General features: G+C 52.2%; 1 protein-coding gene across 1 annotated transcript; it reads right to left on the bottom strand.

Annotated features, from left to right (window-relative positions):
• Positions 1 to 83: 83 nt before the first annotated feature.
• PEX6 (peroxisomal biogenesis factor 6) lies at positions 84 to 11,524 on the bottom strand. The gene is made up of 17 exons (XM_047102766.1): positions 10,616 to 11,524; positions 8,983 to 9,146; positions 8,419 to 8,502; positions 5,184 to 5,286; positions 4,966 to 5,099; positions 4,205 to 4,316; positions 3,642 to 3,850; positions 3,016 to 3,211; positions 2,749 to 2,825; positions 2,458 to 2,590; positions 2,172 to 2,377; positions 1,984 to 2,045; positions 1,629 to 1,737; positions 1,227 to 1,343; positions 1,025 to 1,102; positions 728 to 867; positions 84 to 545 (listed from the first exon to the last, which is right to left on the bottom strand). The coding sequence occupies exons 1-17, from the start codon at positions 11,495 to 11,497 to the stop codon at positions 409 to 411; spliced, it is 2,943 nt and encodes a 980-aa protein (XP_046958722.1). The 5' UTR covers positions 11,498 to 11,524; the 3' UTR covers positions 84 to 408.
• Between the last annotated feature and the right edge of the window lie 4,388 nt (positions 11,525 to 15,912).

Genomic DNA, 15,912 nt, shown 5'->3' with positions numbered 1-15,912 from the left:
GTGCCCGCCTTGCCCTCCCCTGTGGCTCACTCCTTCCACAATCTTGCGCTTTCCCACTGCACCCTTTCAGACCACAACCAGCAGGGGGCAGCATACATTTTATTTTCAGCCAAGACTGGACTCCCTCAGTGCCCCACCCCAGAACTCCAGGCCCAAGCCCCTCCTTCTGAGCAGAGGGTCTTTGGTGTTAGAGCCGGAGCTGGCCTGGGAGGACGAACAGGTAGGCAGGGGATGATGCCTCTGAGCTCTTGTGGGGCTACTCGGCACCTCGGGGTTCTCAGGAAGGTAGGCCGACTTTGGGTGCAATAGCAGCACACTGAGAAAGGGCCCCTTGCTCTCTCAGGTCTCTGTGGGGGCACCTGAGTACCTTTAGCCACTGTGGGCAGGGTCCCGGCTTGCAGGAGGCTCCTAGCAGGCGGCAAACTTGCGCTGGATGCGCTTGTACCGGAGCAGCTCCTGCTCACTGACCGAGGGCTGCAGCCGGGCAGCGGCCTGCAGCAGGTCCTCCATGGTGAGCAGCAGTGCTGAGCTTCCGGGCTCCAGCCCTGGGAGGGGGTGACAGGGGGCAACAGAGGCTGTGGTCTATGTCCGAGGAGGGCAGAGCCCTGGGTAGGCATCTTCTTGCCAAGAGTCCCCTAAAGGTCAACAGTCCCTCCTCTGAAATCTAGGACCAGGCCTGGTTCCCATTAGCTTTTTGGTTGACCTCTGGGGCTGGCAAGTGACTCACCTTCCTCCAGGTCCTGAACCCTGCGTTTGAGGGCAGCTGTCATGGCATCAGAGCAGAGGGAGTAGAGGTCTGCCCCCGTCAGCTGGGGAGGGCAGCGGTCCAGCACGTTCACCAAGCTCACGGAGGGCTCTAGCTTGAATCTGTTGTGCAGATACAGGAAAGGAGAGAAACAGTTTTACCTAGCATCCCCTACTTTGTCAAGAGGCATCCCTGACCAGCTTATTCTGCATGTTGCATTTATCCCCGGACCATCCCAAGGCCCAAGCCCTTTGGGAGTCTCCCCCTAACAGGGCATACTTGCGCGTGATGGCGCTCAGAACGCGTAGCTGGGAGGCGCGGTCCTCACTCACCCCCACAAACACCAGCTTGTCAAATCTTTAGGGAGATAGGCGGGCATAAGGGTCAGGGAGCCCAGCATGAGGGTGGAGGAGGCATAGGATGGGGGTCAGGGGAGAGGCCCCAGTGGGCCTGGTAGAGGTGAGAGGTATGGGGTGCACACCTGCCAGGCCGCAGAAGGGCAGGGTCCAGGAGGTCTGGTCTGTTGGTGGCCCCAATCACAAACACATCTCGAGTGCTGTGAAGCCCATCCAGCTCGGCCAGGAGCTGAGACACCACCCTACAAATCAGGACATGAAGGCAAGAGAGTCCTTGGCCCTTCCTCGGCCCCTGCCCTACCAGCAGTGCCTGTCCTTACAGGTCTTCTCCACAGGGCCACCTGCTCTGCTGTGCCCTGTACACCCCTCCAGGCAGGCCCCCCATTCCGTTCAACGTCCCCCACCCAACTCCAAGGCCCCTATTTCAGAACTGGAATGACAGGTACTCTGGGTGCTGAACACTGTTGCAACCTGTCTCCCATCCCTCCGTCTTGGACCCCAGACTCCATTCTGGCTCAGACCCCCACCTGTCCATCACACCTCCAGAGTCTCCACTTCGCCCCCGGCTTGGAGCCAGGGAGTCCAGTTCATCAAAGAAGATAATGCATGGAGCCGCAGCCCTGGCCCTGGCAAACACTGAGGAGAGAAAGGGACACACAGGAGGGGGAAGCTCAGGGGGGTCTAAAGTCAGGAGATAGGGGAGGAAGAGCCAGGTGTGACAACTCATCCCTCCAGGTACTAGGCCACCCTGGGCACGTCCTTTGTGGAAAGGACCGTGAGACCTTAGAAAGACCAGGAGCAGCCTGGGGGTGTTGGTAGGCAGCACAAGGGCCATCGGGGTTTGGGAAGGGCTAGAACCTGGGCCCCTCCTCACCCACTCACCTTCCCGCACATTCTCCTCACTTTGGCCCACATACATGTTGATAAGTTCGGGCCCCTTCACGCTGAAGGAGAGGATGAGATTTGTCAGATGCATAAACACACAAGTGACCTCTCAGCCAGCCCCTCCTGCTCCCCAGCCTGTTGCGGCCCCCAATTTGCCCACCATCCCTTCCACACCCCCTCGCCACCTGAGGAAGGTAAGGCTGCATTCAGTGGCTACTGCCTTGGCCAGGAGGGTCTTGCCAGTGCCAGGGGGACCATGGAGCAGAAGGCCCGAGCGCCTCAGGCCCAGGCTCAGAAGCTCTGGGTGCTCTAGAGGGAGCTGAATGGTCTCCAGAATCTCCTTCTTCACCTCCTGCAGCCCGCCCACATCATGCCAGGACACCGAGGGGATCTAGGAGATGGAAAGTGCATGGTTGGGGATATGGTGGTGAAGAGAGCTGCAGTCCTACCTCAAGGACCTGGAGTCTCTACCTTGGGGGCTCCAATGGCCCGGGAGTGAGCTGTCTGCAGCTGCTCCAGTGCCTGCCCGAAATCCTCAGCCAGGAGGGGAAAGCCAGCAGCACACAGCTCCCCCTCATCCTCCTCACTCAAGCCACCTGCCAAACTGCAAAGAGAAACCCAGGAAGGCCTCTGGAGGACCTGACGTACGTACCCTGACGTACATCAGGGTCCTGGTTTCTCCTCCCCCCCCCCAGCCCCCACCCATCCACCCACCCACAATTCCTCTTGCCTCCTTTTCCCTCCTGTGCCCAGTTTCCTTACCCCAAGTTCTTGATCCTGGCACAGGCTGCCCGGCTGCTGTGGGTCAAAAGGGCATAGAGATCCCCTACCACAAAGCCCTGGGAACCACAGGAAAGGACAACATGAGCAGGGCACAGTTGGCAAGAGCCCTCAGGAGGCTAGTCCCCCAGCTGGCGCAGAGGCCCCAGTGTTGAAGCCTTGGGGTTTTCTACCCTCACTCGCAGGGCAGCTGGATCGTACCACCGCGGCTCAGAATGCGGGGAGGCCTGTGCCCGCCTCAGTACTCACTGCGCACCGCCGTGCCAGCTGTGGCAGCTTCACCTCTTGGCCCAGCGGGAGATGGGCAGTGAGGGCCCGCAGGACACTGAGCCGCTGCCCCTCTGACAGCACGGGCACCTCCAGCTGGTGAGGAAATGCTGTCTGGACGTCGGCAGGCAGGTCCTGGGCCTTGCTTGTGGTGGCCACAGTGATCAGCGGCGGGCAGCTGCAGACACGGAGTGGGCACTGAGGGCGAGAATGTGGCTGGCAGCCCCTGAGCCCTGTCCTGTCAGGAGGCTGGTGCCGTAGGGCAGGGAGGTGGGTGGGTGCTGGGATGGGAGAGGAGGTGAGCACCCCACAGCTTCCTGGATGGGGCTCCATGGGCATACCTTGAGAGGGGGACCTATGCTTCCCCCCTCACACAGGAAGCTCCCTGAGGGTAGAGCCTGTGCTTTTTCTCTAGTGCTCCCCACAAAACATGAGGGAGCACATCCTCCTCCCTCTGAATACCCCAAGCTCCTCTGCTCAGGGCCGTCTGGAGAATGGCCAAATGGGTGGGATGTCTGAGAAGCCATTGAGGAAGAGAGGGCAAAAGGCTGAAGAGAGATGAGGGTGGCTTGGCCCTGCCCCTTTACAGACCCAGCTCTGTATAATACCTGGTGAGGGGGTCCTCATCGAGGAGGAGGTGACGCAGCGTGGCCACCACACGGGCGTCCTCACCGAGCCCATCACGGTCCCGACCCAGAAGGTCCACGGCTGTCAGCAATAGAACCACAGGCCGGCAGCGCCGGGCCCGGGAGAAGATGGCCTGCAGTTTTGTCTCCACAGCTCCGCTACTGTCTGCACAGAGGTTGGAGCAGGGCACCTGGGGAGGAGACCCCGATGGTCTGTGAGCAAGGGGCAGGTGTGACTGAGGCAGGAATGGCGGGGAGAGGAGCCAGAAGATGCCGGCCATCTTCTTTTTAGAGAGCAGGGATGGGGGAGAAGGTAACACTGGCCAAGTCCTACCTCTTCTTTAACTTCATTCCCTGGACTGTCCAACAAAATCTTCAAACCCCTTCCTTTTTTAAAGTTTCTCTTAGTAGCTGAGAATCATGGGAATCTGCCTGACCAACTGGCCCACTGGGCCGAGGCATTAGGGCCAGGCCAGGGAGGAGGGGAGAAGGAGGATCTGGGCTGGGGAAATGTGGTTGGGGTTCTACTCTCCAGGTACCCTCACCTTCAGTAGGTGGAGGCCAAGGCGGCTGCAGGCTGCAGTGACAGCTGTGGTCTTCCCACTGCCTGGGGGACCATGGAGAAGGACACTGCTGGTTCCTGTCAAGAGGGCACCTCTGCAACCAGAAAACAGACACTTGTCTCCTCCATTCCCTCAAAGTTAAGAGCCCTCAGTAACAGGGGTCCTCGGATCTAGAAAGCAGACAGCCTGTTTCTCTTTTCTTGAGGCATCCCCCTTCCTCCAGGGCTGTTTCCATATGGTGAGGCTGTATTTCCCATACCACCCGTGGTGCTCTGGCGGGGGCATGGAGTATATCCACCAGCCAGGACAACTCCCTTGTCGTCACTGCCTTCAGTAAAGCCTTGACTGTTATGTCTGGTCTGGAATCACGAGGAATTAGGGAAGGGTCTGTGTCTACACTTAGGCCAGTGGTATGAGGAACTGCATCTTTTGGGGCCAGGGTGGTGAAGGACAGAATGGCTAGTGGGCTCCCCAAGGGGAAGGACAGTCTCAGAGACAGCTGTCTCTGGTAGAGATTCTTCCTCCCCAGCCAACCCTGGAGGATGGAGATTATCCCCAGAAAGGAGCCTAGGAATTTGCTTACAGAAAGGACATGGGCGAGTGGCCTGGGCATACTAGTTTGAGGAAGGTCCACCCAATCCCACTCCGGCCAGCGCATTAGGAACTACTTGTCCAGCCCCCTGCCCCTCCAGAGATGTTCTGAGCAGGCTTTCCTCACATCCTGAGGCCACGGCCTCACTCACCCTGGCTGGAGGCGAGGCTTCAGGGCAGCACAGAGCTCGGTCACTAAGGCCTCCAGGCCCGGAGGAGACAAGCTGTTCCAGGGAGTGGATTCTCCTGAAGTGAGCCCTGGAACAGGGCTCAGGGTAGAACCCACCTGTGAAAGGTGGCAGGAAGCTTTAGTGTCTGGGAGTTGTTTCTGCTTCTTTCCCCAGGTCTACTCCCATCCCCAGGGCCTCACCAAGTACAAGGAGGTATGGGCGGTGTCTGCCAAGAAGGCGCTCGTTAGCCCATCCGGAGCTTCCCCAAGGGTTTTCTTCACTTTAAAAAACATCTCCCGCCACCTGAAGGAAAGAAGCCCCATGAATCCCAGACCCAGAGCCCACATACACCCCTCCCTGAGGACAAGGCGGCTGTCTCAATCATAGAGGTCCCCAGCAGGGACAAACTCAAGAGCAGCATGAGTAACGAACATGAGAGTTATGGCATGGTGGGGGGTGGGGAAGGGGAGAGGAGTAGGGGTAGAAGAGAGCGAATGGTCTTCCTCATCTCCCAGGCTGGCCCATGTACATTTTTGAGGGCAGGAGCTCTAACTGTCCTCCACATCCCTCATGACAACCATCAGGGAGCCATGGGGGCGTGATTCTCCGGGTGAATGGCCTACCCACCCACTCCGATGGCAGAAGACACAGCTGCACTAAGCAATGATCATCTGGCCATTTTCACTGGCTTCAGACTACTGTCTTCCCCTCAAATTCATACCTCCCAAGGCCTTCCAAAGCCTCAGCAGGAAGGGCTCCTTGGTTCTTATTAAACAATCCACAAAATCAAATTGCAGATACCTTACTGAAGACAATTAATGATTAATGATTCTCTATTTTGGCTGCACATTAGAATGATCTGTAAAACTTCTGAAAATCAGTATCTGCCACATGTTGTATGATTCCATTCAGCAGATGGTAATTGCTGGGGGCTGAGGGATGGAGGGAGTACAGCGTGACTGTTAATGCGTAGGGTTTTGGGGTGATGAAAATATTCTGCAATTAGATAGTGGTGTTGGTTGCATAACCTTGTGAATCTACTAAAAGCCACTGAATTGTACACCTCAAACGTGGATTTCATGGCATATGAATTATATCTCAATTTTTTTTAAGTGATCTCTAAACCCATGTGGGGCTTGAACTCACGACTCCGAGATTAAGAATTGCATGTTCTACAGACTGAGCCAGGCAGGTGCCCCATCTCAGCCTTTTAAGTTAGCATTTTTCTCTCCTTTGGAAAAAGTTAAAAGATTTCACAGGCCCCAGCTTCACCTTGATTCTGCTCCAATAGGTCTGAGGGGGCTCAGGCATCTGTATTTTTCAAAAGCTCCCCCAGCCATAACCAAGGCTGTGCAAGTCACTGCTAGTGTCAGAGTGAATTAGGGCTCTTCAGTGTCCTAAGGGTGCAGAGTGGGGGAGGGGGTAGTAGTTACTAGCCCAATTTTCCAGATAAAAATGATGAACCACTCTCCTCTTTAATCCTCAGGTAGAAAGGCAATGACTTGGCCCAGACTTGGGCCTCTCGAAGTTCCAATCGGTGCAAATTGCTGTTCAGCGTGTCTCGCAGTCATAAAACTGTTTACTCCGACAGCAAAGTGGATTGGTGGGAATAACTCAAGGCAGAGGGGAGAGGCATACCAGACTGGTATTGTGAACTCCTGCAACTATTAGGGTGGGCAGTTATTGTGGTTAAAAACTAGAACATAAGGAAGACTGTGTCTTACTACCATTCAGGATACATGAACAGTGGGTGGGTCTATAACCTGGAATCTCAATCCTGAGTCACAGTGCACATGGTAAGCAGTGGAATCCAAGGAGGAACAGCACTGTGGAGGGTTAGGGGGAAACTCCCCTTCCATGGACAGCGGTAGGACCATCTCAGTGAGTGCAAGGAGCAGACTTCTAGAACACATCTGGGTATTTCTGGGGAATGCTGTGTGTTATTAAAAGCCAGACGGGAGACAGTGCAGCTGGATCCTGCTGGCCTGCTTTGGGGAGGTGTAACTGTGGAAGAGCCTGAAGAAGCTACACTACCAACACTGGAATTCTGTTCCAGGGATCTCAGGAGCCTCCTAGCAGGGCTTTCCTTACCAGGTCTGGGGGAGGAGGGCTAAAGCACTCATCTCTATCTGTCTTTAGGCCAACCTGCTGACCCCAACCCTGCTTTCCAGGACCTACTCAGGGGAAGAACTGTGTGCTCAGCAGCCAGGGAGAGGCAGGCCGCTAAAGGGCCAGAACAGCAGACATCCAGGAACAGAACAGGCTTGCTGGTCTATCTCAGAAGGGTCCAGTGCCTACTTTCCTCTGAAGGTACAAAGGGTGGGCATTCTGTAGGTTTCCTACAGAAAGCTAGCTCACAGATGTTTGCTATATTTAAGATGGGAGACAGAAGTGACTAATACAGGCCTGGCACTTTCTACGAGGCCCCAGTTGTAGATTTGATTTGGGAAAGCTCAAAGAGGCGCCGTGAGCATCAAGTGGGGTTACAACATGCACTACCAGGCGCTTCATCTGAGTACCACAACTCTGAGTGAATGAACCAAGCTCTGAACGTTGACCAAGGATGAATCAGATGCTCTAGACAAGGCGTCTGCCTTGGCAGAGGACCCAAGCTGACTAGGCCAGAGACCTTGGGCATGCCAACTCTTAAACCTCAGTTCCTTCAGGCTGGTCCCATCACCTCACTGAAATCCCCTGAACATTGGCTTAGTGTGTCAATCAGTTGTGTTCTCCTTCTAGGACATCACTATAGGAAATCAGTCCTGGGGTATCAGGCTACACATTCTCCCCTTTCACAAAGCAGTCTCTGAATTCTCTGCCTCACCATTTTACACGGAACCCCTGTGATCAGAGTCGACAGGGTGGCAAAAGGATGGACTCCCTGTTTTGGGTGCTTGGCTCAGTCATGCTTATATTTCGCTTTATTGAGGATAAAGAAAAAGAGAAGGCCCCTCAATAACAGCAGCAATCTCTCTTTCCCCCATTTTGGGAGATAGGATCAAAAAGCTCCATGTGCACACACTATCGATTAGGGCAGAAATCGAAGCTTGGGTCTCTTTATGTTGAGTATATGGGAAGTGTGGCCCGAAACCTGGTGCAAACAACACTGTGGTTGAGAAGGAAAAGCAAGGAGTCTCATGTTGGTCTAGGCTCTTAAACTTCTTAATGCTTTACATTACCTATGACCACCCAACAAGTTGAGGATAAAACACCTCCCACAGGCAGTAGGCAGTGGTTCTTCATCTTTTTTCAGTCCTGCACCCATGTGAGAACCCGAAGAAAGCATGTACCTTTTCTCTAGAAAAATGTACATGACAAAAACAGCAGTATTTCCTTATATACAAAATTATTCCACACAACTTGCGGGGAGGGGATTGTAGAACTCTTGCAACCAGGTTAAGAATCCCAACTGTAGGACAGGAGGCAGCTGCATACCTGGGCAGTTTCTCTGGGCTTCCTTCCAGGACCTCTACTTGCCCAACTGTTGGCACACACAGAACATCCCCTTCCTGGACTGCCCTGCAACACAGCAGTGGCCCTGGTCAGCTCACAATGAGAGTCAAGAACATGGGCCTGACATATCCCCACATGTCCACTCCCAACCTGCAGACCATAGGGACCTACTGCCCACCCAGAGATCCCAAGCAGTTGTTCAGAGAACAAGTCTGACCTAGAATGAACTAGGGCGGGGCGGGGGGGGGAGATGGCAGAGAGGCTAGAAAGGAGGATCAGAGAGCAGTGAGGGGGTGAAGCTGAGTCCTGGCTCTTTGGGGGCCCTCTCAATTCATAGGTTCCTCAGTTTAGAATGTCCAGATTCACCTCACGGTGAATTTCTCTTCTATGGACCGCTTGCTACACCAAGAGGCATCTAGCCGCAATACTGCTTAAAATGTGGCTTTGTAAAGTCAAAGGCTCTGTGGGACCTGAATCTAAGGCATGGGATAGGAGGAGAGCAACAAGGGTGAGATGCTATCTTCTTGAAAGGGGGAAGCAGCTAACCTGGGTGTCTGAAAGTGCCGGTAAAGAACATGGTCATAATTTCCATTCGTGCTGTAGTGGGGAGAGGACACAATTTCGATGTGTAACTCTTTGGCAAACAGAGGCCCAGGCAGCACTGAGCAGCTTCCTTTGTCTTCAGGGATGCTGGAGCCTTCCAAGTACCTCTATTAGAGAAATAACCACCACCTTATAACCTTCTTCCAAGGAGTCAGGCTCTGCCCTACCTTAACGTTAGCAGCCAATATTTCTATTTGCATCCTCTATCCACAAGGCCCGTGGGGGGGGAGGCCTAAGGCAGCAGAACTGAATACCTGTATCTCTTCCCTGGAAACAGAAACCTCTCCTCCTAACGGGCACCAGGAAGAGATTTCTGACTCTGGCTCCAAACAGTTCCCCAGTAAAAATAATCTTTCTGTGATACCTTTAAGTTGGCCCTGAGTCAGTAAAGTGGTAAAGACACTTCACTCCCACAAGCCCTTTGAGTAGCCACCAGGCAAAAACTGGGATTGATATTAATTGGACATTAGTGGAGACACTCTGAATTCAGGCTGTGAGAAACGGATATGATCTCAGTAAAGCTGACTGGATTGGTTCAGCTGAATGAGCTCCAGTCTGAGGACTCCAGAGTTTTTCCTCCATTCAAAAGGAAACCCACACCAGACTCCTATTCATGCATATCTTATATCCTTCTTGACATCTCATAGCACTAATTGGCTATGCCAGCATGATCTAACAGAACTTTCCACAGTGCTAAGAGATGTTATCTACATGTGCTATCGAGCACTTGAGATGAGACTAAAGCAACCAAAGAACTGAGTTTTAAATTTTATTTAGTTTTAATTAATTGAAAAAGCCACAATGTGGCTAGTGGCTTCCATATGGGACAGTGCAGGCCTAAACCACACATCTAGGTGCCTCATTAAATATTAGACTATATTTGTTCCCCCAAATACAACAATCTTTTTGAAGTACTCTAAACCAAAAACTTCTCTTAGGTACATTTTTAAAAAATATTAAAATCCAACCCCAGGCACTAAAGATAATAAAGAGCCCTCCCCTTCAAGGAATTTACAATATACAACTGAGAATTAGAGTACATAATCATAACAGGGCAGAAAATAAATACCCTAAGGAAGATACAAAATGCTACAGGAGGAAGAATTCATGTTAAATATGTGGTAAGATTAGAGAAGGTGGCATCTTTAGATGGGTTTTAAAAGGAAAGGATGGTAGGATTTTAACAGACGAGGCTACAAGAACAGGAAGGAACTTGAAGTCAAGGATAAGCATGAGCAAAAACAATGAGGTATCATCCTCCATATTATTCAGTACAATTCTGGATACACTGCAGCAATTCAACAAATAATTGAGTAGATTAACATACTGTAAACACCTGGTAATTTGACTATGTCTCTCTTCTTTCCCCTGAATAGAGGAAATCCCTTCCCATGCACCACCACACCATGGAGAGTTATATTTTGATTACAGAGAACAAATAAATGAGACTAAGAGACATTAGGATCTAAGGAGTAAGGGACCTAAATTCTACAGCTCTTTCCTTCCAATTCAGTTGAGGTAAGGAAGAGGGAATAAGGGGGTGGAAACATTCCCTGACCTCAGTCCTGTATCCTACCTGAATTCTGAGCTCTCCCACTTCCAGGGGATCACAGCCGAGATTAAAAGCCAGAGTGGCAGGCACCAGGGCCAGTCCGTCAGCGAGGGGCTCTCCTGGCTGCCCAGAGCCAGGTCCCAGCCTTTCAGAGAGATCCCAGCGAGGCTCTAGGACCTGCACCTTGGCCAAGTGTGGCTGGGAAGTGTTCGACGACTCCCCGGTCCGGGTCACCCAAACCCATTCGCCCTGGAAGAGGCCCAGGCTACGGAGGCAGCTCCGGCTTACACCCAGTGAATCCCCAGTCCCTCCCAGAACTCCCCGGAGTTGCCGGACTGTGCGGTTAACCGCGAAGGAGGACACCACGGGCGGAGGTGGGGGCGGGCTGCTGTCTCCAGTCTCCGGACCCAGTTTGGCCCGCCCACGGAGCTCAGTGACAGCTAGCCGCGTCCCTGGGCCCAGCAGTCCTTGCAACGCCGGCCGAGTCTCCAGCACCCGAGGTCCGGGGACTGGCAGGGCCTCTCCGCGCCGCACCAGCAGCGGCCCGACTCGCGGTCCGAGCCCGGGCCCCGGCGAGGTGCCAAGCAGCGCCCAGCCCAGGGCCGGAGGCCGCCGCACGGGCCGTGCCCGCACCCACGCCCCAGGGCCCAGAGCAAGGAGCCGCAGCAGCGAGAGGCTAACCAGCAGCTCCGGGGGCCCGGGACCCTGCTCCTCGGTCCCTGTGCCCGGCCCCTCCAGGGCCGCCACTAGCAGCGCCGGCCCTGCAGGGCTCTCCCCTGCAGGCCGCAGGGCCAGCACCAGTCCCAGTCCCGCTGCAGGCCACGGGCCCCCGGGGGGCAGCAGCACCGCCAACGGGGGTGTCTCGGTCGGGAAGGGCTCCAGGACCCGCAAGACTGCCAGCGCCATGGTGACAGACCAACGAGGAAGCCGTTGGAGCGCGGCTTCCGGGCCAGCGCCGCACGCGGTTTCCGCTTCCGTCCGGGGAGGCGCGAGAAGAGTAGGAGGGGCGGCGGGTTCCTGGAGCGTCCTCCTGGAGGGTGAGCCCCGGCTGGGATTGACGGGTTGGTGCCTCTGTGGCAGTAACACATTCACTGCCGTTGCGTAGTCCTTTGAGACCGTGTTTGCAGGGATCTGCCTGCCGCGCCTGCTAGGGATTAACGTGCTCTTCTGCCACGCACTTAGCAGTTAATTGAATGATCAGCGAACTTCCTGCGTGCCCAGGACCAACTTGGCCCAGTGCTAGGAGCTATGGGTGGAGTGTTTAGGAAGGATTCCACTACTCTGTGGAACTCCTACACTTCCCAGTGTGGAACTATAGGCACTGGGATTTGGGTATTGTGGGGAAGGTTACAGGAGGGAGTGGTAGGATAAAACGGTCTCACAGTGCTTATGGGTATGTAGTGGCTGCTGGCTGGATTACTACATGTGATTCATGTAGCCCTGGAGTACTTGGTGCTGCCACATCTGTTTCAACACATCCTACACAAAACCCACGTTCCGGTGTTTCTTGTCCTGTTCCTTCTACTCCCAACAAACTTGAAGTGAAGACAAAGCAACTTTGCTTTTTCATTCCTCCAAAACCGGTTGCTCTCCCTTCTGCTCCTCACCCCCACTCCCAATCAGTCCTTGCAGACTGGAGGCCCATGTCCTGTTTCTACCCTGGAGGGATGGGAAGCAGAGCAGGAGGAAGAGAGGTGTTTAAGGCTTCAGTCATGAGCGCCCAACCAACAGCTTGCTTCCCAACAAGATTCCATCCTTGTCTCCACCTCCACTGCTCTGTGCAAGTCACTTGGACACTAGTAGGCCACACTTCAAGTTATTAACAATATATTTGCACTTAGAATCAATGGATTGGTTGGTGGTAATCTGCTTTTTAAAAATTATTATTGTTATTTCTTAATGTTTATTTTTGAGATAAAGAGAGTGTGAGCAAGGGAGGTATGGAGAGAAGGGGTGGGGTGGGGACAGGATCCAAAGCAGGATCCTTGCTGACAGCAGAGAGCCCGAGCCCCAGATCAGGGCAGAGAGAGAGGAAGAGAGAGAATACCAAGCAGGCTCCTCACCACCAGTGCAGAGCCCAATGTGGGGCTCAAACTCACCAACCTGAGATTATGACCTGAGCCAAAGTCGGATGCTCAACCAACTGAGCCACCCAGTGCCTAGGTGGTAATTTACTCTTTCTGGACCTTGTATTCTCCTCCAACCACTGCACAACTTACTTCTTTCCTTCACAGATGAAGAGCTTGAGGCAGCCCTCTACTTTGTACATTAGGCATTCCTGAAAATCTGAGAGTTGAATATTAGGTTTATATGTTACAAGGTATTTCTATTCCTAGCGAGACAAAATATTATTTATTTATTTATTTATTTATTTATTTATTTTTTAATGCTTTTATTTATTTTTGAGACAGAGACAGAGCATGAGCAGGGGAGGGGCAGAGAGAGAGGGAGACACAGAATCTGAAACAGGCTCCAGGCTCTGAGCTGTCAGCACAGAGCCCGACGCGGGGCTCGAATTCACAGACTGTGAGATCATGACCTGAGCCGAAGTCGGATGCTCAACCAACTCAGCCACCCAGGCACCCCGACAAAATATTTTTTAAATGATTATAGTTCCTGGAGGTACTTCTAGTCTTAAACTTGAAATTGCCCAGTTCCACAATTTTTTTTTTTTTAAGTAATCTGCCCAACATGAGTCTTGAACTCATGATCTCAAGATCAAGAGTCATTGGGGCACCTGGGTGGCTCAGTTGGTTAAGTGTCTGACTTCGGCTCAGGTCATGATCGCACGGTTCACGAGTTCAAGCCCCACATTGGGCTCTGCACTGGTGGTGCAGGGAGCCTGCTTGGTATTCTCTCTCTCCCTTTGTCTCCGCCTCTTCCCCACTTGTGCTCGCTTGCCCTCTCTCTCTCTCTCTCTCTCTCTCTCAATAAATAAATAAATAAATAAATAAATAAATAAGCTTTATTATTTTTTTATTAAAAATTTGTTTAGTGTTCATTGAAGCATCCCTCTGGGCGGGGCAGGGGCAGAGAGAGAGGGAGAGACAGAATTCCAAGCAAGCTCTGTGGTGTCAGTGAAGAGCCAGATGTGGCACTCAGTCTCATGAACTGTGAGATCATGACTTGAGCCGAAATCAAGAGTCGGATGCTTAACTGACTGAACCACTCGTTGCCCCACATTTTTTTTTTGGAGGTGCTCCTCCAATTCCACATTTTTTTAAAGTTTTTTTTTTAAGTTATTTATTTATTTTTGAGAGAGAGAAAGAGAGAGCAAGCAGGGGAGGGGCAGAGAGAGGGAGAGAGAGAATCCCAAGCAGTCTCTGCACCATCAGCACAGAGTCCGATGTGGGGCTCAAACTCACAAACAGTGAGCTCATGACCTCAGCCGAAATCAAGAGTCAGATGCTTAGAGTCAGATGAGCCACGCAGGTGCCCCCAATTCCACATCTTAAAGGAACATGCAAGAATGTACTAGGGACCTGGGGTGCCATGCTGGCTCAGTTAGTTAAGAGTCCGACTTAAGCTTAGGTCATGATCTCGCGGTTGGTGAGTTTGAGCCCCGTGTTGGGCTCTGTGCTGACAGCTAGGAACCTGGAACCAGCTTCAGATTCCATGTCTCCCATTCTTTCTGCCTCTCCCCAGCTAGCACTCTGTCTCTCTTTCTCTCTCTCAAAAATAAACATTAAAAAAAAAAAAAAAAAAGAATGTACTAAGGACCTGAATTGAAATGGATGGAAGTTCCCATTTGGTAGTTCTGAATTATATTATGTGGCTCTGTCCCCTCAGTTTTCAGAGGGTCTAAGGACTGGGACGATGATGGGGTGGGTCCAAAGAAGATACGCCTACTTTATATAGGCAAGCCCTAGGCCTCAGGACTACAGTGCTCCTCGAGGCCTTGGGAATGGGTAAATAAGTCTGATATCCTGCCTGCTTCAGCACCCACACAGACACAAGTATCCATCCACAAATAAATATCCTTTCTTCCTGGGCTTTTCCTCTATCAAATAATGGTTGGTGGGCATTGCTTTGTATTACCTTGAAATTGTCATTAATCATTGGGAGCCAAATACTACTTCCATGAGATGGGAGTCTACATTTGTTGCCTTTACTTCCATACCTCTTGCTCACTCAACCCATTATAACCTTCCTTCCACTTCTCTAAAACTTTCCTGCAAAGATCACCCACAACTAGAGAATCAAGGTGGTGTTGTTTGAGCTTATCTTAATCATTCCCTGGAATTTGACACTATTGACCAATCCTCTTTTACTTCCTTTGCCACTATGACACCAGTTTTCCTTCTACATTTCTGACAGCTCCAGAACTCATCTTCAACTCCTCCCTTTCCTTTACCATCTTCCCCACATTCCAATGAATCATCAAGTCCTGTTGATTGTACACATTTCCCAATTCTGTCCTTTCTTCTCCATGCCCATGGTCTTTGTCTTGTAAGGTTGCTCTCCTGGTCAAGGGTCACAGGCTTTTGTTCTCTAGAGCCTTCTCCAATTTCTTCACATAGTAAATCGTCTACTGGAGTCAACTTTCTGAAACATACTCTTCCAGCCACCTCTAGGTTTGTGTAATTTATTACATTGTATCTTAAGCATCTGTTTATACAAGTCTGTGAACTTCACCAGTGAACTCCTTGAGGGCAGGAAATGATCTTATCCATTAGGACATTGGCTTGGGCAGGGTGGGAGTAAGATGCATTTCCTGAGACACTCAACAAACAACGAGGTAGCTTTTCCTCTGTATTCCCAAGGGTTCCTATCTAGCTGGTTCCCCAATCCCAGAGCACTTGCAGTAGCTACGGGGACCCTCTTTCCAAAACTGTAACAAACTCAGGATTCTCATCTCATCTCACCAAGGTCCCAGTCACCCAGCCTTCCCCTTTGATTCTCTGCATGCCTCGTTTAGGAAACGGATGCCCTGGAGGACTCTTGGGAGCTCTCTCCGCTAATTTTGCATATGCAATTAGTGGTAATTGCCCAGATGAAGAAAGGTGCCCTTCATTTTAGGGCTTCTTTCCTTCCATTCGTACTGGGCGAAGGAGCAGAGCGGGGAAAGTGAGAACCACTTTAGAAGGGAACCGGCTGCAAAAGAATGGCAGAGGCCGACGCACACCAGACGCCCGAGTGCGGTACTCGGTGCTAAGCTAGGGCTTCCCCTTTTCCCCACCTCCTTCGTTAAGCTCGACCCACTTTAGGGCGGGACCTCCCACTCAGCCAATTCTGGGAGACGAACCCTGGCGGTTTGTACTCTTCCTTTCCAATGAGAAAAAAAGGAAGCAGCTTGGCCCCAATAACCAATCCAAGGAGGC

Source organism: Lynx rufus, unplaced genomic scaffold (assembly GCF_022079265.1).
Source record: "Lynx rufus isolate CCGP_SWC_20201006 ecotype Redwood Valley unplaced genomic scaffold, mLynRuf1.p SCAF_6, whole genome shotgun sequence".
Lineage (NCBI taxonomy): Eukaryota > Metazoa > Chordata > Mammalia > Carnivora > Felidae > Lynx > Lynx rufus.
This window is presented reverse-complemented; position numbering and strand designations above follow the sequence as displayed.

Coding starts and splice junctions, on each gene's coding strand:
- PEX6 (XM_047102766.1), bottom strand. CDS start 11,497: ATGGCGCTGGCAGTCTTGCGGGTCCTGGAGCCCTTCCCGACCGAGACA. Junction 4,317..4,965: donor AAGCCTCGCCTCCAGCCAGG/GTGAGTGAGGCC, acceptor TTCTGGTTGCAG/AGGTGCCCTCTTGACAGGAA. Junction 546..727: donor GGTTCAGGACCTGGAGGAAG/GTGAGTCACTTG, acceptor ACCCCCTCCCAG/GGCTGGAGCCCGGAAGCTCA.